The 24,297-nt window shown below is 35.1% G+C and overlaps 1 protein-coding gene across 2 annotated transcripts in view; it reads left to right on the forward strand.

Moving 5' to 3' along the window:
• Positions 1–24,297, forward strand: part of SppL (signal peptide peptidase-like protein) — a 391,868-nt gene that overhangs the window by 60,641 nt on the left and 306,930 nt on the right. Inside the window, exon 2 of one of the 2 annotated variants that reach the window (XM_090413421.1) lies at positions 4,281–4,358. The exons of the other annotated variant lie outside the window; for it this stretch is intronic. Within the exon in view, the coding sequence (XP_090269547.1) occupies positions 4,281–4,358 (78 nt within the window). The remainder of the gene's footprint in view (positions 1–4,280; positions 4,359–24,297) is intronic. 2 annotated transcript variants of the gene reach the window in all.

Below are 24,297 nucleotides of genomic sequence, written 5' to 3' on the forward strand. Positions count from 1 at the left end.
CGCCATATTTTTCTTTATCGGTGCCATGTGTACGCTATCTTTTCTTAAAAATAATAATTAAAATAACAGAAAACACGCAAAAATTGCACAGACACACCAAGAAACAAAAAGCAAACAATACTACTTAAAATTCTAGTAAAATATCTAATGTTAACACAAAATAATACTAATCTTTTCAGGAGCTCTCGACAAGCCGATGATCTAATCAGTGCGACACCAAGCGATAAAAATATATAATTTCTTGGTATCTTTAACCCAGCATTACTAAGGTGGGAAAATGTAACAAAAGAGGTAAGGTGGGGTCCCACACTAAACTTGCTTGCGTGCAACAGCCTTTCACCTATGGCATCGAGTAGCGGGTTATGGGAGGGGAAGCTATACTGAGACATGACTCACTGCCACGCATTGTTAAAAAGTTATAGTCAATTTAAAATCTGTGGGGTCTCTGACACCCCACCTTACTAATGCCGCATTCATTTAAAATGTAGATCATGTATAAGACTTTATTTACCTCTCTATAATATATACAGTGTATGGGCACCTCCACAGAGCCTGTAGGCTCATTGCATGAAATCCCTTATATATGTGTGTGTGTGTCCACACAGTAAGCCTAGGGGCCGTGCGCTTCACAACCATATACTTGGGGAAGGAGTGTCCTAGGTTCGATTCCTGTCGGTGACGTGAGGAGCTGAAGGATCTTCCTCAGCCATAGCCAAGTTAGCTGGTCTTGGGTGTGGACATTAGGGTATTTTCCCCAGTTTATCCTGGGGTTTTTCATCCCACAAAGCAGGCAAACCGGCCCTCAGAACTCAACACTACTGACATAGGATACACCGGGGCGTAGGGCTGACCACTTTATCATGCGAACAGTTTGAAGGTCCGATGATTAATAATAAACCCTCGACACCACAAGGTAAAAAGAGGGAAAAAGGAAGATGATGAGATGAGATATATATATATATATATATATATATATATATATACAGGGTGTTCGGGATAAATTTGACATATTTATAATTAATTATATTTTTCCGTAAGTTACATGTATTAACACACACTTCTCTTCATTTAAAAGTTTGGACCCTTCTTCATTCATATACAAGATGTCAGAAAGGATGGATAGCTGGAACCCACCTGAATCATGGAAGAGAATAACTTGTATCATGATGATTCGTGCCCGCCATCAAAATAAGGATATTACGACTGCTGCCCAATGCTCCCTGAATACAGTAAAAACAATCAGGCATGAACTCGAGACTTGCAATGGTGACTACGAGGATGTAGCAAGAAGAAAGATCCCTAGCAGACGATCTGATTGCGTTCGTACAGCAGAATTCCTTGCAAATCTGCAGGAACAGGTGTTGAAGAACCCTGGCATTGGAATTCGGGCTTTGTTCGTGGAGTTGCTAACTGTAGTCAAGCCCTGGATAACAAGGGTAGCCAATGGTAGGCCGTATGTATGGCAGCAGGATTCGGCCCCTTGCCACACCTCTGGGAAAAGTCAAAAATGGTTGTCTGAAAATTTCTACGACTTCACCAGTCCAAATGTTTGGCCTCCAAACTCCCCAGACCTTAACCCCATGGATTATTTTGTATGGGGCGCAGTTGAAAAAGACACCAATCGCACTTCCAGTAATACAAAAGCCCAGTTAATGGATAAAATTAAAACAGTTTTTGCGGCCCTTCCCAGGGAGACTGTAGCATCAGCTTGTTCGAGGTTCCGAAGCAGAATTGAAGCTGTGATCGATGCTAATGGTGGTTATTTTGAGTAAATCTTGTTGATAGTATTGTAATTAACTCTGCCTGTAATGTTTTTTTGTCAATTCATTAAATTTAATAGATACAAAGAAGATTTTCTTTTTCCTTACGAAACTGTCAAATTTATCCCGAACACCCTGTATATATATATTGAAGTGCCCTTTTTTGCATGTAGTTTTTTGTTTTTTTTTGCGTGAAGATGTTATTTTTACTTATATTAATTTTTCATAAATTTCAGCTAGCCTTCATTAATTTTGAACATTCACATCACTGATGAAACCATTCCATTTCATGGATTTATATATTTTTGCATGTATTTCATCACCTCCTCTTATACCATCCTGATACTTTTTTTGTAATAGCAAAATACAGCAATTCCTCGATTAATGCGTTCTTTAAAACAGGCGTTAATCGAAAACAAATATAATATCCTATGGGAAAATGTATAATTCGCTCTTCAAATTTCTCTTTTGACCCTTAATTTTTTTTTATAAAAGAATTAGGGTATGTCTCAGGGCCTAGTTAAAGGAAAACCATGAAGCTGAAAGACAATAAAACATAGCAGAATATAAATTTATTATTCTGCTGCTTAACAAAGAATTGAGCTAACGCAGTTTGGCGGGCATTGTTTCTTTTTTTCATACAACTGACGGTATGGCCCTATTGCCTCTTCTGCAAATTTTATTGGTTTTCTCTTCACCAGGGCCTGTCTCTAAGCATTGCTGCTTAAAAACTTCGATTATATGAAAATTATTTTCAAGTTGTTTCTGTGAAACCTCTTTGGGCTTGTCAGTGATTAAATTTTCTACATATTCTTCAGGATCTTCCTGCTGTACATCTAAATTTAGCAGGTTGGAATTACTCATCTTCTCAGAATGAGATTTAATTAACTTACATTCACTTGAAAAGCCTCTAAAATCATTTGCACAATGTGGAAGAATGTACTTCCAAACGGCTCGCATATTGCTAGCAGTAATTTCTTTCGACTTTGCGACTTTATAACCAGGCTGAGATTTCTCTGATTTGGCTAGAAAAGTCTTGGAAGGCATTCGCTTCAAAAAAAAAAAGAGGCCGGTTTCATCGACATTAAATATTTGTTGATCACAGTAGTCCCCTTCTTACACAATTTTCTTCAAAATCTTTGGATATCTCCTTATCTGCACTTGCAGCTTCGCCTGCGAATAGAACATTATGTAGGCTATTTCTCTTTTTGAAACGTTCAAATCACCCAGCACTAACGTGGAATTCTTCTTTTCCATCATTGATAGCCCTTTCTTTCCAGGTTACAAAGAGACAATGCTTTTGTAATAAGGTCACTGTTTAGCTGGCTCCGTTTTTGGTTACAATCTTCGATCCATGTAAAAAGAAGTCTCTCTAGTACAATCATTATAATACTTTGATTTCGACTGCATGCACGATGAACTTGAAGTAGCCTTACCTTTCTCTTTGTATTCAGCAGTTGATTCACCCATTTTTGTGTTCTTGTCCTATCTTTGCTCTGGACTCGCCTTGTTCATTTTTCTTTATTATTTCAAGTTCTTCCAATCAGATTGCTTTTTGAATCATTTTCACACTTCTATTTTTTGCTCACTAATTCTTTCACTCATAATTAAATGTTAGGAAAATAATTTAAAATAAAAAAGTAAGGAAAACAATTGCATGATATATGATCAGCAAAATGCTAAAGCAGACGACATAAATTTTGGCCGTAAATTTGGAACATAGTGTACATGGAAATAGTGTAGTATGCCATTAAAAAATGACTTTGTAAAATGTTTCAAATCAGTAACTAAATTATTTCATCCTGGTGAGTGATTTTTTTAAAATAGTTAGCCATAAAAATGTATAGATCGAAAATTTTTAAAATCTGTGACATTTATTTTTAAGATGTATATAGGCACACTAATCGAATTTTAGAGGCGCTAATGGAATTTGGGTGTTGAAAAAAAATTATGCATTAATCGAGGGATTGCTGTATGCTTTTTTTGTTGTTGTTTATTTATTTTCTTATTTTTATCCCCCACTGTTCAGGTCAGTCATACTTTATCAGTACCAGAATAAGTTTACAGTTTTATGATCTGAGTGATGTTCTGCCATTCATATATTTCTTGGCAGATTATTCTATTATTACATGTGGGAGACCACTCTACACTACACAATTCACTGACATCTATCACCTACTATATAGTGTTTTTGCCTGTCTGATTTGCTTTGCGTCTCTGTATGAGATCAGTTAATTCACCTTCAGCTGAAAAGCCCATATAAATATTTCCCATAGATGGAAGAACAGGACATGAAGATGCTTTGTCTTATTTTTTCTTCTCACCACTTCAAAGAAAATGAAATGCCATAATTATAATTTACATTTGTAATTCTCTGATTCTATATATGAAAAAAAAAATTTTTGGAATGTTCCTAGTTAATGATTTTAGTTGTTGTCAAAGGTTTATTAAATATCGGAGATTAGTTTTATTATGCTAAATCTGGCATAATATCAATGTACCACTTTTATTTCATTTCAGGGCTTATTCACTCGTGGATTCATCACGAGTTTCTACTTTCCTAATATCGATACTTCTTATAGTATATGGCAGCTTTCGGTAAGTGGTTTAATTTTGCTACCATATTATGCTTGTGTATATTTTCATTAGCTCTTTTTAGAGTTATCAGTTAAAAAAGAATGCTTTCTTTATTTGTACACTCCAGTCTCTTTTATGCGTATCTTTTTTATACTGTTTTGAAGTTATGTATTGTTGTACATAATGAACAGTGTGTTGCAGCACATTCTGGCATATCGTGAGTAACGTGTAAGCAGTGAGTGTCCCTGAAGTTTAATTTCAAGTAACAAGAGACACTATCCACTTGATTAATCATATTAATTATGAACCATAGGGATTTGTGTGTGTGTACACTCATGATCATATTCTTGTTTTTGTGACTGTGCTGATATCTTGGTGATCAGTGTGAAATATTGGTACACTTTGGTCTCTTTTTATGTGATTTTGAAGTTATGCGGTGCATATTTTATGCAAATTTGGGGTTTCCCTGTTGTACATAATGAACAGCATATTGCAGCACATTCTGGAGTAACATGTAAGCAGTGATCGTCTGTGAAGTTTAATTTCTCATGTAAGTGTTTGTCTTTTCATTATCGTAAGTCTAAATTTTGCTAATTTTTATTTTAAACATTTAATTTGGCCCAATGGAGAAAAAAAAGCATTTCTTTGGAAATGAAAATTGCAATTTTAGATCGCTTAGCAAAAGGAGAGGGATCTATGGCAATTTGTAAACATTTTAATTTAGGTTAATCTACCATAAGAGCGATTGAAAAGAATGTGCCATTTCTGGCACAAAACTAAGCGCCAAATTATCATTGCACTCAAGAGATTCTTTATTACAAAAAACGGAACTAGTCCTTGTAATTTGGATTGAAGAATTAACTTGAAAAATTCCTGTAAGTGGTTATTTAATTTAACATAAAGCTCTTTGGTTTTATGAACACATGAAGCAATTGGAGCCATGTACTTCAGCTTCCCAGGCAGATAAAGAATTTTCGGCTAGCAAAGGATGGCTAACCAGGTTTTTAAAAATGAATGCACTTCATAAAGTGAAGATTACAGGCGAGGTTGCAGCAGCAGATGAAGAAGCAGCCAAAAATTTTTAAGAGAAGTTAGCCAAAATGATTGAAGATGGTGGATATTGTCCTGATCAAGTGTTTAATGCTAACTAAGCAGGATTGTTTTGGAAGAAAATGCCTAGTCAAACTTACATCGCAAAGTCTGAGAAAAAAGCAAGTGGGTTTAAAGCAAGCAAAGATCGAGTAACGTTGTTACTTTGTAGCAATGCATCAGAGGATCGAATGTTGAAACCCCCCCTCCTATTAAATCGATCTCTAAGACCATGTGCTCTAAAAGGCAAAGATCTAAAACAGCTGCTGGTACATTGGATGGCAAAGACCTGGGTAATAACTGCTGTATTTATTACTGAATGGTTCAATAATTGCTTTGTACCACAAGTGGAAACATATATGAAGCAAAAAGCTCTTGATTTTAAAGTTTTATTAATTGTTGACAAGGCATCAACTCATCTGCATTTAGAACATCCAAATGTGCAGGTAGTGTTTTTTCCACCCAATACAACAAGCATTATTCAGTTGTTAGATCAAGGCATAATTGCTACTTTTAAAAAGTATTACGGTAAGCACACTTTTCAGTTTATATTGGATAAAGTCGAAAATGAATCATTAACAGTAACTACGTTTGGAAAAAAATCTTCTGTTTTGGACTGTTTAAATCATGTGCATCTACTATTGCTCAAATAAGACCACAAACTTTAAATGGCTGCTGGAAAGCAGCTTGGCTTGGATGTGTTGCAAAAGTGCAACCGTTCAAACATCTATATTATCAGCTGAAATCCTTACTTTGGCACATGAAATTGGTGAAGGTTTTGATACATTTAGCCAGAATGATATAGACGAATTGCTTGTGATAATTCCTTAAGTGACGATGATATTATTGAATATCGATTAACTTTAGATATCATCGAAGATCCAGAAAACGATACTGAGGCAGAAGAAAAACTTGTCTCCCTCACTGCAAATATAATTCGAGAAGGTTTTGAACTGTGCAATAAATTGGAAAATCATTTTCTTGTTAATGAAACAAATTCTGAACGAGCCTTTAAATTCCAACATGAGCCGAAGAACTGTATGTCTGGATATCGCGAGCTGTATAAAAAATTATTAAAATCATCATCGCAGAGTTTAATCAGTGATTACATTGTCAGAAGAAAAAAATCAGCACGGAACGAGGGTGAAGCTAATTCTGTTTGTGAAGAACCATTGCCTTTACCATACAGATCTGATGTGCTGACTATCTCTTCTGGTGATGAAAGTGATTTCGCTCCAGTTCGCAAATTGCTGAATATTGTCTAATAGCAACGATAATTCTGATGAAAAAATGTAAAAAAATGTTACTTTTCAATAAAATTAAACGAAGAAAGCTTTAAAACAAATTTAGGCATTCTTATTTTTCTGAATTTTTATAAACTTTTTATGGGAATGCGATTTTAGGTTTATTTTAATTCATTGCTTTGGTTTTATGCGGTTTTAGAAAATTTTGGAACGTATCCCTAATTTTTCAACGTAAGTTAAGTCTTTTATGTGTGGTTTTTTATATGTGGTTTTCTGTGGAACGTATCTACCGCATAAAAAGAGACCCGAGTGTATTTTATTCCTTGATTTTAGCTGATTTAATAGCTGTTTTTAACAGGAACATATTTGCCTTGAATTCAGCAACAATCATTTGTAGATACAGGGGCTACAAATTCAAATTTTCTTCTCTATCACTTATTAAATGATCTTCCTTTACTTGTTTAGAATGAAGATTTCTAACAGATAACAAACAAGACTGCATGTAACCATGGTCATTGTACATCCATGTGTCTCATTGTTTGACCAGTTGTGGACCATTAAATCCTCTTGCCTTCTAAAAATATGTTAAATAACTATGTACATATTTCTACATTTATGGGAATGAATATAAATATTGGCTTATTCATTTTATATTTGTACAATTCAGTTTGCAATAACTAACTTCCCAAACATATAGAAGATAATTTATTTTCTATATAATAGAAAATAAATTATTTTCTATTATATGCATTTTTTCTTTCTACTGTTATTCATCATCTATATGGATCACATTATAAAGGAAAATGGTATTAGACCTGATATCACAATTTTAGATGTTAATCTAAATTTCCTCCATAATGTGATCCATATAGATGATGAATAACAGTAGAAAGATTATGCTTTCTTACTAATAACTGATTTAAACACATAACATTTTTACTGTGCTTATGTGTACCACCAGCTGAGTCATATAATAGAAAATAATTTTTTTTGTTTAGGAAGTTAGTTATTGCAAAATGAATTGTACAAATATAAAATGAATAAGCCCATATTTACATTTATTCCCATAAATGTAAACATATGTACATAATTATTTAACATATTTTTAGAAGATAGTAGGATTTACTGGTCCACAACTGGTCAAACAATGAGACATAGTAATGTATAATGGCCATGGTTTCATGCAGTCTTAATTGTCATTTGTTAGAAATGTACATTCTAAACAAGTACAGGAAGATCATTTAATTTGTGATGAGGGGAAAATTTGTAGCCCCTATATCGAATGGGAGTAGGGTGGTTGGGTTTACTTCTCCCATGATGAACCATTTCATCTTGTGAGAGTATGTTTTGTGTGTATGAATGTAAACAAATGAATAAAGGATATCACAAAAATCCATGCCCAAGTCAGGATTCGAATGCACAGCCTTTTGGTTGAAGACTGAATATGTTAACTCCTTAGCCAACCAAGATCAGCGAAGGACCTATAGTACAAGTAAAACCTTTTAGCTATTCGGGCACAATTTTTAGTGAAAATGGCAAATTAAATATGGAAATAGACAATGGAATTAGCAAAGCTGGTGTGGTAGGAAGTGAACTGAATAAATTTATATGCAATAATTAAAGAAAGAAATTAGTCAAAACAATAGACAAGCTGTACACAAGAATGTGTTTAAACTTTGAGAGCTCGGTTAGAAATAAAGCACTTAATCAAAAATAGGAGACCACAGAAATGAGAGGTTTGAGAAAGATTAAGGAGTGAAGAGATGGCATCAATGTCAGAATTATATTAAAAATTAAGATATTAGGAGGTATTATTTCTGGGAAAATTCCCATGTTACTCCTCCTCTAAAATAAACTATTATTTTAATGGCTAATATAGCCTACTTTCGTTTAGGAGTGCTGCCCCCTCATATATATATATATATATATATATATATATATATATATAACAATGTCATTGGCTCTTTACCCAAATCTTAGGGAATTACTGAAGTGTTATAAAACTAATATATGAAGAATAATATAAGAGGAAAATTTGGGGACATACCATTTTGGATGTTGTTTTCTGTCTCCTTATTCCAGTGATTAGCCATTAAAATAATAAGATATTAGGAGCTTGACACTGTTAGGATTCAGGATTTGTTGCTAAATTGGCAAGAAAAAGACTTGGAGAAAGACCAAGATCAAGGTGCATTGAAAAGCATCTTAGAAGACTGAAACATAACATCTGAGAGATTTGGAATCCTGACAGACAACAGATTAATTTGGAGTAAAATTGTCAATAGGAAATTAGTAATGATGTAATCTTTTCTTGCAGTAGAGTTATCTTATATGTCTCCTGAGGGCACATGTCAGGAATTTTTTATGATGATGATGTTGAATTCTAAAGTGCACTTTTTAAGTGAAGAGATAGAAAAGCAGGAGATACCTCTTTCGAAGGGATAGTAACTTCTGCTTAAAATCATTTCTGATCTAACAGTATCCAAGAATTCTGTTTTAGCTTATGGATCTTATACAGATTTGAGTTTCTTCCCCAAGATTATAGCCCTTTAAATGGATTTGTTCCAAAATAGTCTGCATGCTCTAAACCTGATCATTTTGCTCAAGATTGATATTAGGGTAAATTTACTTAACAATATAAAAAGTCTGAGTGTTAGAATCTTTTTTTTTTTATGAATCTACTCTGAGATTAGATTGAGAAACAAATGATTCTAATGATTTTTTTGTAGTGTAGAGACTATCATGGCTATCTGCTGTTAGAGAGCTCTTGAAAGATTTGTGAATTTTGTTGATTTAATAAGTGTTTTCTTAGATTTAATTGTGTATTTTTAGTATATTGTTGTAGTTATTGTACTATATCATTTTATAATATAATTGTATATAAGTGTGTGTATATACAATTAAATTTGTATATAAGTATGTGTTTATGAGTAAGATCTGCTATAAAGGTTGTGCACTTGTAGTGTTATTAGTGTTTGGGATATTTTGTCTAAATTTATTTACAAATTCATTGGTATTAGACTTTAGAGTAGTAACTGGCAAAGGAAAGATGGCAGTGGCTTTGTCATTGCAGGATTTTAACTTAAGACTTCAGTTGTTTTGTGAAGTGCGAGGTGTGCTAAATGTACTCTTTTGATTGCATTGATGAATTGTGGATATTTAGGGTGGATGGAAGGAGGGTGTGTGCAAACTGAATGAAGATTTGATGAGTGCTAATATGTTGATGACAGAAAATGCTAGTACCGAGAATGCTGTGAGGAAAATGAGGAAAATTATAAAATGCTCGTCTTGTTAAAAAATCATTAAAAAAGAAAACGAGTGATTTGAAAACCTTAATGGATGGTAACAAGGACGAAAATGAAGCAAATGTGGTGGAAGGCAACGAAATTGAGAGAATGAATGAAACTAGAAATAGTGTGACACAAGGTTCAAAAGCTGGAGAAATTGAAAGAATGAATGACAGCAAAACTTTGACACAAGGATTGAAAGTACAAAAACTCAAAAGAAAGAATGAGAGTGAAAGTGTGAAGCATGGTTCGAGAGTTCGAACCATGCTTCAAAACTACAATAATTAAATGACAGAGAGAGAATGTGACACAAGATTCGAAAGTTGCATTGGTTAGGATGAGGCAAGGGATGAAATGGATGCGGAATGAAGTTAAGAAAATTTGGGAAATGTATGGAAGAGTGAAAATGATTAAAACAAATCAGGTTTTTTAAAAGAAGTAACGAAAGACTCGCGAGTGGTGTTGTATGGCGACTCAGTTATTAAAGGTGTGCTGATGAGAGGATGCACAAGGTATGTTTTCCAGGTGGTAAAATGAGTAGAGTGATTGAGGCATTGGATATGAGAAGGAAGCAAGCAAAAAGAGTTGATAGTTTTAATAGGTACGAATGACTTGACTGAGAACAAAGAGCACGTCAGAATGGATATCAGGAGGTTGTTTAGACTGATAAAAGAGAATAGTGTGATAGGAAAGATAGTAACCTTGTTGCCTAGGTATGACAGTGGTGAGATGAGGCAGAGAACAAGAATTATGAACGATATGTTAGCAGAAATGTGAGGAGAAAGGAGTACAGTTCGTTAATGTGTGGAATGAGTTTGAAGGACAAAGTGAACTATATAGGAATGATGGACTGCATTTGAGCGGCTTTGGTGTGAGTCGCTTGGAGAGACTGCTGCTGGAAGGTAGAGAAGTGAGTGGCATGAGTATAGAGAATGAGAGAGCAAGAGGAACAGGGAAATGGGGAGGCTTAGGGTGGACAGGTGAACACAGCATGAGAAAGGTGGATACTCCAAGAGGATGTGAATGCATGTGTAGACAGGAAAGGAATGGGATGACCTGGGATCAAGAGGAAACAGTTGAAATTGAAAAGGGTTCTAAAATGAATAAGCAGAAAGGGAAATGACTCCAGTTGAGCATGGAGAAATCTCATCGAATGAATTGTATTAGTGGAACTAGCTGTAGATTCAGGAATGAGTTGTTGTGTTTGTATACAAATGCTAGAAGTGTAAGAAACAAGGCAGATGAAACGGTTGCTTTGAGTGTGTTCACCCAAAAACTGTTGGAATAAGTGAGACATGGTTAGATGAGGACGACATCCTGACAGGAATAGAGATGGAAGGGTATGATGTGTTTCGTGAGGATAGAAAGGATAAAAAGGGAGGCGGAGTGATGATAGATAATGATAGAGAAAGAGATATGTCCATACAAAGTAGCAATGCAAGAGGGGAAATAGTGCCAGTGGTTTTGAGGCAGTATGGTGTGAGATAGATTTGAATAGAATGAAATACTTGGTTGGATGTTGTTATAGACCTGGTAATGTGGATGGTAGTGACTATGAAATGTGTAATCAAATTATCCAAGGAAATAAGAAAAGGGTGATCATTATGCGCGATTTTAATTATGGCAATATAGACTGGGATGATGAGATAGCAACTGGAAGTAAAGAAAATGAGTTTGAGTTTTTGAGGGACAACTACCTCAGACAGTATGTAACAGAGGGCACATAAGGATTGAGGGACTTGGATTTGATCATCTCATCAGAGGATGTAATTATAAATGGTGTCAAATCATCCACCAATTGGTGAGAGTGACCAATTACTTGGGTGATTGTCAGCAGTGTGAGGACCTATGTGAGAAAGGGGTATATGTGGAACTACAAAAGGGGGGAGTGATTATGAAGAGCTCAGGAGACAGCTTGCGGGTGTAGCATGGAATGAGGAGTTAATTGGAAAAGAGATCATTGCAACTTGGGGGATTTTCAAGAACTATCTAGTAAAAGCAATGTCGAAATATATTCCAAGGGTCAGAAGGTTAAATAAGGTAGGTGTGAAATGGATGAATAGAGAAAATAAGCATGTGATACAGAGAAAAACAGCATTATGGAGCCAGCATAAGAGAAGTGGTAGTAAGCAATTCACAAGGATTACAAAGACAAGGCAAGGCAGGTGACTTGGTTGGTAAGAGTAGCAAAAGAGAGGTATAAACAGCAGTTAGCTATTGAAGCTAGAAAGAATCCTAAGGAATTCTTTCAATATGTAGCCAGCAAAAAAAAAAAGAATGATTATGGAATGATGACATTGATTGGAGAAAATGGTATGAAGACAGCTGTTGCATAAAATATAGCGGAGATACTTAATGAGTAGTTCATAAAGGTCTTTCAATGTTGTGAGTGTGACTTCATGGAGAGATTGAGAGCAGTTGATGATGGAGAGGAGAGACTGACTGTAAGTGAGCAAGATGTGTATGGGGAGTTGAGCAAACTAGATGATAATAAGGCTGTGGAATTTGATAATATATCACCACGTATTCTGAAGGAGTGTGCCAGGGAGTTGACACCTGTCTCGACATATTTTTTTAATATGAGTCTTGCATTGTGTCAAGTTCCTAAGGAGTGGAAAGAGGGCAATATTGTGCCTCTTCATAAGGGAGGTGATAGGACTAAAGCATCAAATTATAGGCCTATCTGTGTGTCAGGTGTTATGGTTAAGTTGTTGGAGAAGCTTGTGAGAACTAGGATCCAGAACTGGGTTGACAACAATGGTATTATCTTTAATGGACAGCATGAATTTGCTAAAGGGAAGTCATGTTTTAGTAATCTACTTACTTATTACAATAAGGTGACTGCTTCCTTGGACAGAGAAGAGGGATGCACAGTAATATACTTAGATTTTGCAAAGACTTTTGATAGATTACTGCCTGATAAGTTGATAGTCAAACTAGAGCAGATGGGGTTGGATATTAGATTGATGCATTAGATTGGAGACTGGCTATCTGATAGGTATCAGCAAGTTGTGTATGGGGGAGCAATATCCAGGAAAAGGAAAGTCACTAGCGGTGTGCTGAGGGGTCTGTTTTAGGGCCATTACTGTTTAACTTGTATATTAATGATATTGGCGAAGATTTGGATGGAGATATTCAGTTGTTTGCAGATGATGCAAAGTTGGGACGAACCATGAAGAGTAGAGAAAATGTTTTGGCCTTACAAGAAGACTTGAATAAATTGAGTGATTGGGCATGCGAATTCAGTGTTGCAAAATGTAAGGTTTTAAAATTTGGGAAAAAAAGATGGGACGCAGAATTTATGCTTGGTGAGGATATACTGTTGAAGATGGAGGAAATAAGAGATCTTGGGATGATAGTGGATAAGGATCTGAAATTTAGGTGACACATTGCCAAAATTGTGAAGACAGCACAAGGACTTCTGGGAATGATGCGTAGGACACTGACTTGTAGAAGTAGGGAGATTCTTGTTCCATTGTATAAGGCTTTGATTAGGCCACACATGGACTACTGTGCCCCGATTTGGTCACCTGGTTTTCAGAAGGACGAAGAGATGTTAGAAAGGCTCCAGAGGCAACTGATTAAGGTAGTTTCTGACCTCTGGAACGTTGAACATGAGGAAAGATTGCGAAGATGCAGTTTACAGAGTCTGGTGGATAGGAGGAAGATGGGAGATGTGATAGAGACCTACAAGTTAGTAAGGGATTGCTATAGGATTAATGTTGGAGAGGTTCTACAGAAAACAGTGGGAGATCAGGGGAAAACTAGAAGTCATCCCTGGAAACTGTATAAAGAGGGTGTGAGCAGTGGAGTGAGAAGCAGGTTTTTTGCATGCAGATTTGTGAATGATTGATTGGTATACTTTGCCTGAGAGTGTGGTGTGTGTGTGCAGAGAATTTGAGTTTGTTTAAAGTGTGGTATGATGAGCTGTGTGTATGATAATAGGAACTCCTAGATGAGTCTTTGACTCCATAGGGTCTTGGGTGAAAATACTAATAATAACATTATTAGTTTTTTCTACTCTTAAAAATGGTGGCGAAAACTCGTAACAAGACAGTGTCTAATGCTGAAACCGTTGCTACTGAGGAGTGCGCTCGTTCTTATGAACAAAAGTACTGTTGCAGTGATAATGATAATTTATCTGAGAATAAGTTGACATTAGAAATATATGAATTAAAAGAAATTATTAGAAAATCTACCAGGGATTAGAAAAAGTGGAAAAATTAAACTTAGGATAAGAAAAAGGATCAGAACAAAAACAGGCAGGAAACTACTGAACTTGATATTAATAACAAGGTAAGTCAGCTAAAATCTAAGAAAAAAGAGGTCATATGATATGGTGAATATCATATGACCTCAATTTTAAAATTTGCGCTTGCTGAGGGAGTCACCACTTCTAATTACTTGGGAGCGAAAATTAAACTGACAAACATAATTGAAAACCGAAAAAGAAAAGTAAAAGAGATGGTAGCTCTGGTAGGTACCAACAATTTAAGTAGTGACAAATATAGTATGAGAGAAGATATGAAAGGACTGTTGGAAAAAGTGAGGAAGAAATGTGAGAGAGTAAAAATTGTTGGAGTACTACCTAAGTTAAGTGCTAAGTTAAGAAGGAGGGTGATGATAGCAAATCATTTCATGTGCAGTCCATGTAGAAGATTTGGATGTGAGTTTTTAGATGTGTGGGGTGTGTTGGACGACAGAAAAGACATATAAGAAGGAAGGTCTGCACTAGAATTCATTTGGCATCAGAAGCCTGGAGAAATTACTTCTTGGTATGTGATCTAATGCAGAGAGTCAGGGAAACTAGATCATCAAGGGAGGAATGGGAAAATTGTGTGTGAAAGTTCAACTATGGTATGCAAACGTGATAAAGATATTAAAATCTTCGAACATAGTTATGTATGTGGTGAAGGGGTGGAAAAATATGCTTTAGGTTCAGCCTTTTTAAGTATGTCTGGGGAGGAAAAAGAGAAAATTCTAGAACAAGATCAAATAGATTGCATATCTAATTATAAGAATAGGCTAGGTGGTAATTTATTATGTCTATACACAAATGCCAGGAGCATTAGAAACAAAGGAGTTGAGTTCGTTGCTTTACTGAATACGATGTGGCCTAAGATTATTGGCATTAGTGAAACCTTTCTATTAGAATCAGATACGAATTTTATATGAATATGAATCAGAATTTTTAGGAATGACAGAAGAGATAGATAGGAGGAGGTGCTACTAATGATATCAGATGACCTAAGTCCAGTTAGGGTAGAAACACAAGAAAACAATGATGGTAACAATGTCCCATATAGCAGTGAGTTTGAGTCTATTTGGTGTGAAGTGGAGGTTAACAAAATGAAATATATGATGGGGTGTTGCTACAGATCTGGCAGCTCAGTTGCAGGGGATAAAGAAATGCATCTCCAATTTAGCCTTATGGGTACCAAATGAATGATCATTATGGGTGACTTTAATTTTCCAAACATTGATTGGGTAGAAGAGAAATCTCATGTTTAGAAAGAAGAGAAATTTATTGAATTGTTGCGAGACAACTTCCTTAAGCAGCATATGAAAGATGGAACTCAAAGTCAAAGAGTGTTGAATTTGCTCATAGCATCAGAAGAGGCCTCTGTCAAGAATATGGGTATTTTACCACCAAATGGTGACAGTGATCATGCTGTACTTTCTTGGGAAGTATCTAATTGTATTGATGTTACAATTAAAACAGGTTAAATGCTGAACTACAAAACTGGAAATTATGATCAACTTATGAGAATACTATCTTTGGTCCCATGGTATCAGTTACTGAACGGGAAAAATGTCAGCAGTGCATGGGAATCTTTGAAAAAGTGCTTAAATGAGGCAGTATCTGAATGTATCCCTAGTGTTCGAAGAATAAATAGGTTGGAAATGAAATGAATGCCCTACCTTATTAAGCAAGAAATCCAAAAGAAGATTATGTAGAAAGAATATCATTAGAATAAGAGAGAGAGGAGTTATGAAATATGTTGTGCAGAAAGCTAAATCAGAGTATGAAAATAAATTACCTATGCAAGCTAAAGGCAATCCAAAAGAATTTCATCGTTATGCCGCAAGCAAAAGAAAGAAAGAAAGAATGAATGAATGTGAAAGAATAACAATATTGAGTACTCGAGTGTCGGAAGCTAATGAGATTGTTCAGTTAATGAGTGCTCACTTTGCTAAAATATATCAACCAGGTGTATCTAACATGTGCACATTGGATGAAGAGTTACAGATTCATGAAAATGAGGGTGAAGAGCTGTTGTATAACCTGGATAAGAATTTGTGTATAGGGACAGATGGAATATCAGCCTGTTTGCTAAAGGAATGTTCAGCCGAATTGGCTAAACTTTTCACATGTTTGTATCACTTGAGTCTCAGCTCAGGAATGATAGCACAGGAATGGAAGGAATGTATGATAGTTCCATTGTACAAGGGTGGTGCCAAAACTGATGTGTCTAACTACTGACCTATCAGTATCTCTCGTGTGGTAGTGAGATTTTAGAGAAGTTGGTAAGATCTCACATACAGAAATGGATAGACAAACATGCTATACTCTGCAAGAACAGTATGGGTTTACTAAAGGAAGATCATGTTTCAACAATTTACTCATATTTTATAACAGTCTTACGGCCAAGTTGGATAAAGGGAATAGATACACTATGATGATGTTGGATTTTTCTAAGGCATTTGATAGGATACCACACAAAAGGCTGTTGCATAAACTGGAGGATATGGGAGAATATAAACTCTTGACTTGGATCATGGGATGGTTTGAGAGACAGATATCAAAAAGTGATAGACAGTGGGTGTGAATCTGCCAGATTTAAGGTGACCAGTGGTGTACCTCAGGTTTCAGTCCTTGGGCCATTATTGTTTAATATATCCATTAATGACATCAGGAAGGATCTAACATCAGATGTGCAATTATTTACCGATGATGCGAAGATAGGCAGGGCAATCAGGGATTCTACTTATATTCAACAATTACAAAATGATTTGAATAGACTTGAAATTTGGGCAAACAAAAATCGCTGTTAGTTAGTAAGTGTAAAGTTAATCACTTTGGTGTGATTAGAGTTCCAGCGGAATATTATATTAGCGTGGTTATGCTACAAGAAACTGAAGAGGCAAGGAATTTTGGTTTATTGGTGGACATGAATTTAAAGTTAAAAGGTTACATAGCAAAAGTTGCAAATACAACCATGCAAGGATAAGGAGGTCATTTTGCCTCTTTATAAGGCTTTAATAAGACCACATCTGAATTATTGTTTGCAGATTTGGTCTCCCAGGTTCCAAGGGGATAAAGAAGCTGTGGATAGGGTGCAAAGAAGAGTTACAAAGATTATATCCGATTATGGGATTTAGATTATGAGGACAGATTGTGAGTATGTGGGCTGCAGACACTGGTTAACAGGAGAAAGAGGAGCCATATGATAGAGGTCTATAAACTTTTGAATGGGTGATAAAATATCGACTGTTGAAATTTTTTGTTATATGGAAGGTGGGGAGAGAACACGGGGGAATCCATGGAAGTAAAATAATTTGCAGTCAAGAAAGAGGTAAGAGCTAAGTTTTTCTCCCAAAGAGCAGTGAGTGAGTGGAATAATTTGCCCTTAGGAGTAGTGAGTGCATGTAGTGTGAATGAATTTAAGGGAAGATATGGTATCTAGTTTGGGTGATTTATAGCCACCTTCGATGAGTCCTTACTCCCTGGAGGTCTCAGATAATAATAATAACAACAACAATGTGATATTTGCAGAAACAAAATTGTTGATGCTCATTAGATATCAGTAAGGCTAATGACTTTGAAACCCTGAAAGAGACTTTAATATATCATTATCACCTTTTGCAAATTGGGATAATCTGCCAGTTGTGCAAAGCTTTATTAAGGATGTACCCTGTTAAATCTTATTAGACAAGCACATACTTCTGATTTCTTCTAGTTTATTCAATAAACTTTCGTGTAATACCTAATGACATCCTCATATTTGGTTATCCATTTAAGCTGAAGGTATTTTTGAATCAGATTTCAGCTATTATATGCTCTAGATAGAGCATTGGTTGTCAAAGTAGAGTTATAACGATGTGTAATGTCTATTATACACTCATTAAACAGACATATCAGGATTGGAGTTGTGTTTTCAAGATGATCTGATTTATTCAGAAGACTAGATAGCCATCATGAGATCCTATGATATGTTTTAAAGAGAGTGAATGAAGCAAATTTATCTTTAAGATTTTTTTAAATGCCTAGTTTTCTTCAAAGAGGCCAGTTCATTCTGATGTTACATGTGTAATATCTACAAAACTTCCTTAAACAGTTAAATGAGTTTAGATTCAGTGCCATGTTAAATTTTTATAGAAATTTATTGTAGATTGTGTTAAGAAATTTGGAATAAATTCATTCCATATCCATATAAGAACTTGCAGCAAACAAAACTGCATTCGATTCAAATAAAGTATTCTTAGCAAGCAACATCTGATTTCTGAAATGTCACTGACTAGTGGTCCAGTTTTGTTTTATCCTAAATTTGGTAATTGATCTCTCTGCTCAGGACCATATTAGGACAAAAGGAGGGAGAAGATTTAAACCATTAGCATTTATGAATAGGAAATTGGCAGTGTCTGGATTAGACTGTCCTTAAAAAAAGAGATACTAGCAATAATTCTCGCATTGAGAAAATTCTGATACATGTTGAGCATATTAAATAAGGTTTGATCACTAGTGTCTCTCATTTCTAACTACCATGAAGGATAAAAATCACTGCATAATTAGATGGGTACTGAAATTTCAGACATACATTGGCATGGCTTATATTCCAGGAAAAAAATATAAAAAAATGTGGTAGCAGATTTACTATCCCAGGTTTTTTAGGATCTGAGGATGATCAATCAACTGCAGTTAACTTTTTTTTGAATTGAATCAGGATGAAGAAAATCTTAAATTCATGGCATTGATAAATTAAATTGGCTGCAATAAATAACTCAATTCGCAGACTGAAAAAAAAGTTTAGATTATTCAGGAAAATCATCCTTTAGTAAGTACTATTTATGACAGGGTGGGGAACCCTTGGCATGGATGTCAAACTTGGCAATCCAGCGACTTTATTCCGGCATGCAATCCTGTGCTCACCTTAAAAAATAAATAAATGCATATCCAACATCTTCGCTGAGTTGTATATTTTATCTTAATAGAATACTGTTTTATTAAGTAGAGCGATACCAAATAAAAATGCAATGAAGAAACAAACACTATCAACAGTTTTAGTAATGATAAGTAATAAGAAAATGAAAAATTTGAAAACTTGGCCTAAAGGAACTTCAAGAAGTGATGCAAACAGTAACCAAAGTTGTTAATTACATTTCTGCACGTGCCTTAATCAAAGACAATTTCAGAATCTATTGAATGAGGTGAATTCGGTGTACAAAGGACTAATAATGTACAACAATGTCAGTTGGCTTAGTCGAGGTCTTGTTCTTAAACGATTTTGTTGAATGCCTGGATGAGATAAATCTCTTTTTGACTAATCAACAAATGTCTTATAAATAAATGCATAACACCATGCATGTTTGTAAACTGATTTTTTTTTGCAGATTTTTGGAACATTTAAATGACTTGAACCTTAAACTACAGGGCTGTTGTAAGACTCTTGATGTTATGTTTGATGACATAAAGGCATTTGAAATGAAACTAGGAGTTTTTAAGAGGAATATAGACAGTGAGAGATTTAGATATTTTCCAAACCTAAAGAAATACATATATTGGAAAAACTTGAAATAAAGTTATGTCTGATTGATCTTTATAAAAAAGCAAAAACAAAAAATTCAGAATTATTGTTTACTCTTTCGTTGAAGTTAAAAATTGTGTCTTTGAATGGTGTGGCTGTATATGGCAACTTGAATTACACTTAAAGGCAAATAAAAAATATTCACGCTATCAACTAAGTAGAAGGACTTTTAAGTATAAATTCCATCACTAATTTTTACATTCATTCAATCTTACATGACTTACAATAATCATTCTTACAATATTCTTTGATTTTACTGCTCTAGTGTGATTTTTGATCATTTGAAAAGGTTGTCCCAATACTTGAAAGACACCAAATAATATGTTCCCCAAAATTTCGGTTGGCATGTGAAAAAATTTTGCATCAACGATATGCCGATTTTGGCACACACACTTAAAATGATTGCCCAGCCCTGCTTTATGAAGCAGGTGAAATTCAATCAGAAGAATTTTTGAACTTAGAAAACTAAATAAGGGTGGATTACTGCTGTCCAAAAAGAAGGCAGTCAAAACGTGAACAGTTGCCACTAGTTCAGTAATATTTAAATTGTGCATGTTTTTCACAATTTGATTCATACAGGCCACCAAGGATTTTTTATAGAAACTGGCAAAGAATAAAGATAAATAATTTTGATAAGTTAAGAAAAATGATATACTCATCTGTTTAAAATTATGCCATATAAATACTAATGAATATCCACTTTCAGGGATTACGTTCTAATGCAGACCGATTTTCCTGTTCCATGTCCTTTTTAGGCTGTTATTAAAAAAAAAGCGTGTGGGGGGGTATATTCTAGTAACCACGTATATTTTAACTAGATTTTCTGAAGCAGTTTCAGTAGGTGATCGAACTGTAAAGGCTACGGCTATAAGCAAGGAATTTCTTAAGTATGATTAAGTGATGGAGATGAAAGCTAGAAATAGTAGTAGTAGATAAATTTTCTGCCATAAGTTAATAGGAGAAATAAGTAAATTAAGGTTATCTTTCCGAAGAGCCCATCCATGAGAAGAGAAGTTGGTCAACCATAATACACTAGTACCATGGGTAGACAAGAACACTGTTCACATTTGACTTGAACCGCTATGGATTGTATTCCTTGGGAAACACATATGCTGAGAGACTGTTCAAGAGGCCAGGAGATGAATGAAAAAGAAGAGAAATTTGTCCTTTGGATTTGGAGTTGAATGATGAGAGAGAGTGTCAATTGGTCACTCTCTCTCATCTCTCTATTGGAGCATGCATTTGGATGGATTCAACAGAGATTGGGTAAAGGATTATTGATGTATAGAATCCAATATTTTTAGGACATCAAACTAGATACAAGAGCAGTATTCAATGGTTGGGTGGATTTGTATAGGGTTAGGAACAGTGGCATCATGTGCCCATTTAGGTTGTGTGAGCTGTCATGTTGTGGCTTATACATCCTGTGCTACAAAATTCACGTCAATTTAACGGTATTGATTGAATTTTTATCCATGTATGAAAGTTTTAAGAGTGTGTAGCACATCAGCACTCATCTTAATTTGTCAAATGCAATTAATTGTAGGATAAATTCGTTTTATAAATTATGGACTTTACAACTATTTTAATTTCCTGACGTTTCGACCTTCATATCAAGGTCATCATCTGGAGTATACACAAATATACAGGGATAAGCTGAGTTACATTTCACACAGTATGCTAAAGAGACAATGATTTGATCAACTGTTATTCTACTGGCATGACCTGGTGAAAATATAATATATATAAAAAAAATTTAAATAAAAATACAAATAAAATTAATTAGAAACTACATCAAAGCTATATTCTATTTAAGATAGCATCAGAGAAACATTATTTCATATAGATAGTTTTCTTACATTAACAATGATGTCCGTCCTAATTTAACATGACAATTGTTATATTAGATTTAAGATTCTGGATTATCTGCAGTCCTGTTTATAGTTAACTCTTAGGGAGAAAGGTTCCTTGGGTAGAATATGTGCCTTCCATATACTTGGGATTTTAAACCATCATTATTAGGATTAAGGTTGTTGATAAGAATCTCACAAGCTTCCTTAAATTTACATTCATACCATGTTTTGGTGTGATGTAAACAACTGGTGCTTTTGCAGTCAATTCTGTGTAAAGTGTTCAGGGCATGATAAGAAAGGCCTTTTGTTCCCTATGTTCCTTTTGTCTGATAGGAATTCCCCTATATATGGTAGATTACATGTGCAATAAATACGGTATACTCCAGAGTGGGCCAGCGGAGGGAGTGGGTCTTTGGATGATTTGAGTAAGCTTGTTAATAAACATAAAAACTTTTTGTTTATTATTCTGATTGCAAGACCATCGGTTTAATACACACATATACAAGAACGTTGACTAGTTTCACTAGCATACTGTCTAGCTTTGTCAAGACTAAAAAGGTGAAAGAAAATAATAAATGCAAAAAAACGAAAGAATACAGTAACGACGGTTAGACAACCAAATTTGACAGCTCGCATGACAATGTATGCATGAAGCAAGATGCTTCAGTCATTATTGTGAATATTCGTTACATAGTTTTTGGCGTACTGTAGTTCTGCTATACTTAATGAATTAATCAGATTTTTCCGTGTATCTTTCAATATACATGGAAAAAGTACGTAGGACCACTGCTGCTTCTTTGAAAATTCGGCATTTGTAATCATCTTCTATATGTGGCATTGAACTGATTTCCCGGTCTATTGCATGGTTAGAAGTTGAGAAGTGATGCGCTAAACCTGAGGTATCTGACCTGTTGTGATTTACATTTCCAGCATGTTCTTTCTGTCTAATTTCCAGGCTTCTTGAAGTTTGGCCTATGTAGGAAAGTCCACAAGTGCATGGTATTCTATAAACCCCTGCATATTTGAAAAATATGCAGGGGTTTATAGAATAAATGATATTCATTTATTTATAGAATAAATGATATATATTTATTGATGATATTTCCAACAGTTTAGACTACTCAACGTGGAACATTATAGACCACGTGATACAAAATAGTTACGAAAAAACTTTTCAGTCTAGCAAAGTTACTCAAATAAAAAAATTTTAAAAACTTTATAAGAAAAAATACAATTCTAATAACTGTCTCCCAGACGATAAAGTGATTTTTAACATGTCAGATTACTGCCTTTCTAAACAAGAATCTGAAATTTTAAAGAAATGTTATTATTTATTATTATTATTCCTGATACCTCCAAGGAGTCCGAAGACTCATCGCGGGAGGACATTTTCAACTGTCTCTACACCTTACCTCTACTACGAATCAACGCCATCTACCGCCCACCTCCAACACCACCACAACTAGTAATTTTTGTCTGTAAATTGCGTGTGTTCTGAAGGGCCGATTTGTATGTATGCGGGATGAAAAACCCGAGTTTCCGGGAGAAAAAACCCTGCTACCTCCGTATGAGATTAGCTAACTCACCATCGATTGAAATCGACCAGATAAAGATTCCTCCCGTCGCGACGAGAATCGAACTTAGGCCTATTCCAATCGAAGGGCGCAATGTACCGTCGTTCTTCCAATTGCGCTACGGAGGCGCTTATGTTTCAACCTTTTCAATTGCTCCTAACCACATACCAAAAATGGACTTCATTTGTGGTATTGAAAAAGGTCTTTATCCTCTCCTGGAGGCTATAGCTAATGTTATTAGATTCCAAAGCACAATCACCCTTGCCACAGCAAAACTACCCAACCTAAATACCACACCCTATGATAGAAAGGCTATTCAGAACTTACAAAGGAACAAAGATATAATAATTACTAAAGCAGACAAAGGGAACTCCACAGTCATCTTGAACTTCAGATATTATATTAGTAAGATCAACAATTTACTATCGGACCGTTCCACTTACAAAATACTTAACAAAGATCCAACCATGACTAACCATAACAAGACAAATCTTCTAATTCATAATATGAATAGTTGGCCTGAAGAGTTAAAAAGAAAACTAAAATCTTCACACCTTGCCTTTATGGTGCACCCAAAGTGCATAAAGAAGAAGTTCCACTTCGTCCTATAGTTGATGGCAGATCCTCTCCCACATATCTACTAGCCAAACATCTTGCCAACCTACTAAAAGGAAAAATCAGACAATCAGTCTTATTTAAGGAATTCTCAACACTTTGTTGAGAAACTCAAGAATGTTAAACTATCAAAAAAGTACATAATAGCCAGTCTGGATGTGGTCTCCTTATTCACGAACGTTCCAGTTGGGGAGGTCATAGACATGATAAAAGATCTCTTTCCTAGGGATATCACACAACTTTTCCAAAACTGCCTGAATTCCAATTTCTTTAAAGTCAACAACATCATTTATCAACAGTTGGAAGGTCTAGCCATGGGCAGTCACCACCATGTGCGGACTTGTTCATGGAAAAATTAGAAAAGGAAATTCTAACCAACATTGTTCCAAAACCATCAGTCTTCTGGAGATATGTAGATGATGTTTTTATCATTTGGAAAGAAAAAGTAGAAAGCTTACATGTGTTCCTAAATAAAAATCAACTCAGTTCATA

Source organism: Typopeltis vanoorti, chromosome 24, assembly GCF_054136105.1.
Source record: "Typopeltis vanoorti isolate ZY-2024b chromosome 24, IOZ_Tvanoo_1.0, whole genome shotgun sequence".
NCBI classification, from domain to species: domain Eukaryota; kingdom Metazoa; phylum Arthropoda; class Arachnida; order Uropygi; family Thelyphonidae; genus Typopeltis; species Typopeltis vanoorti.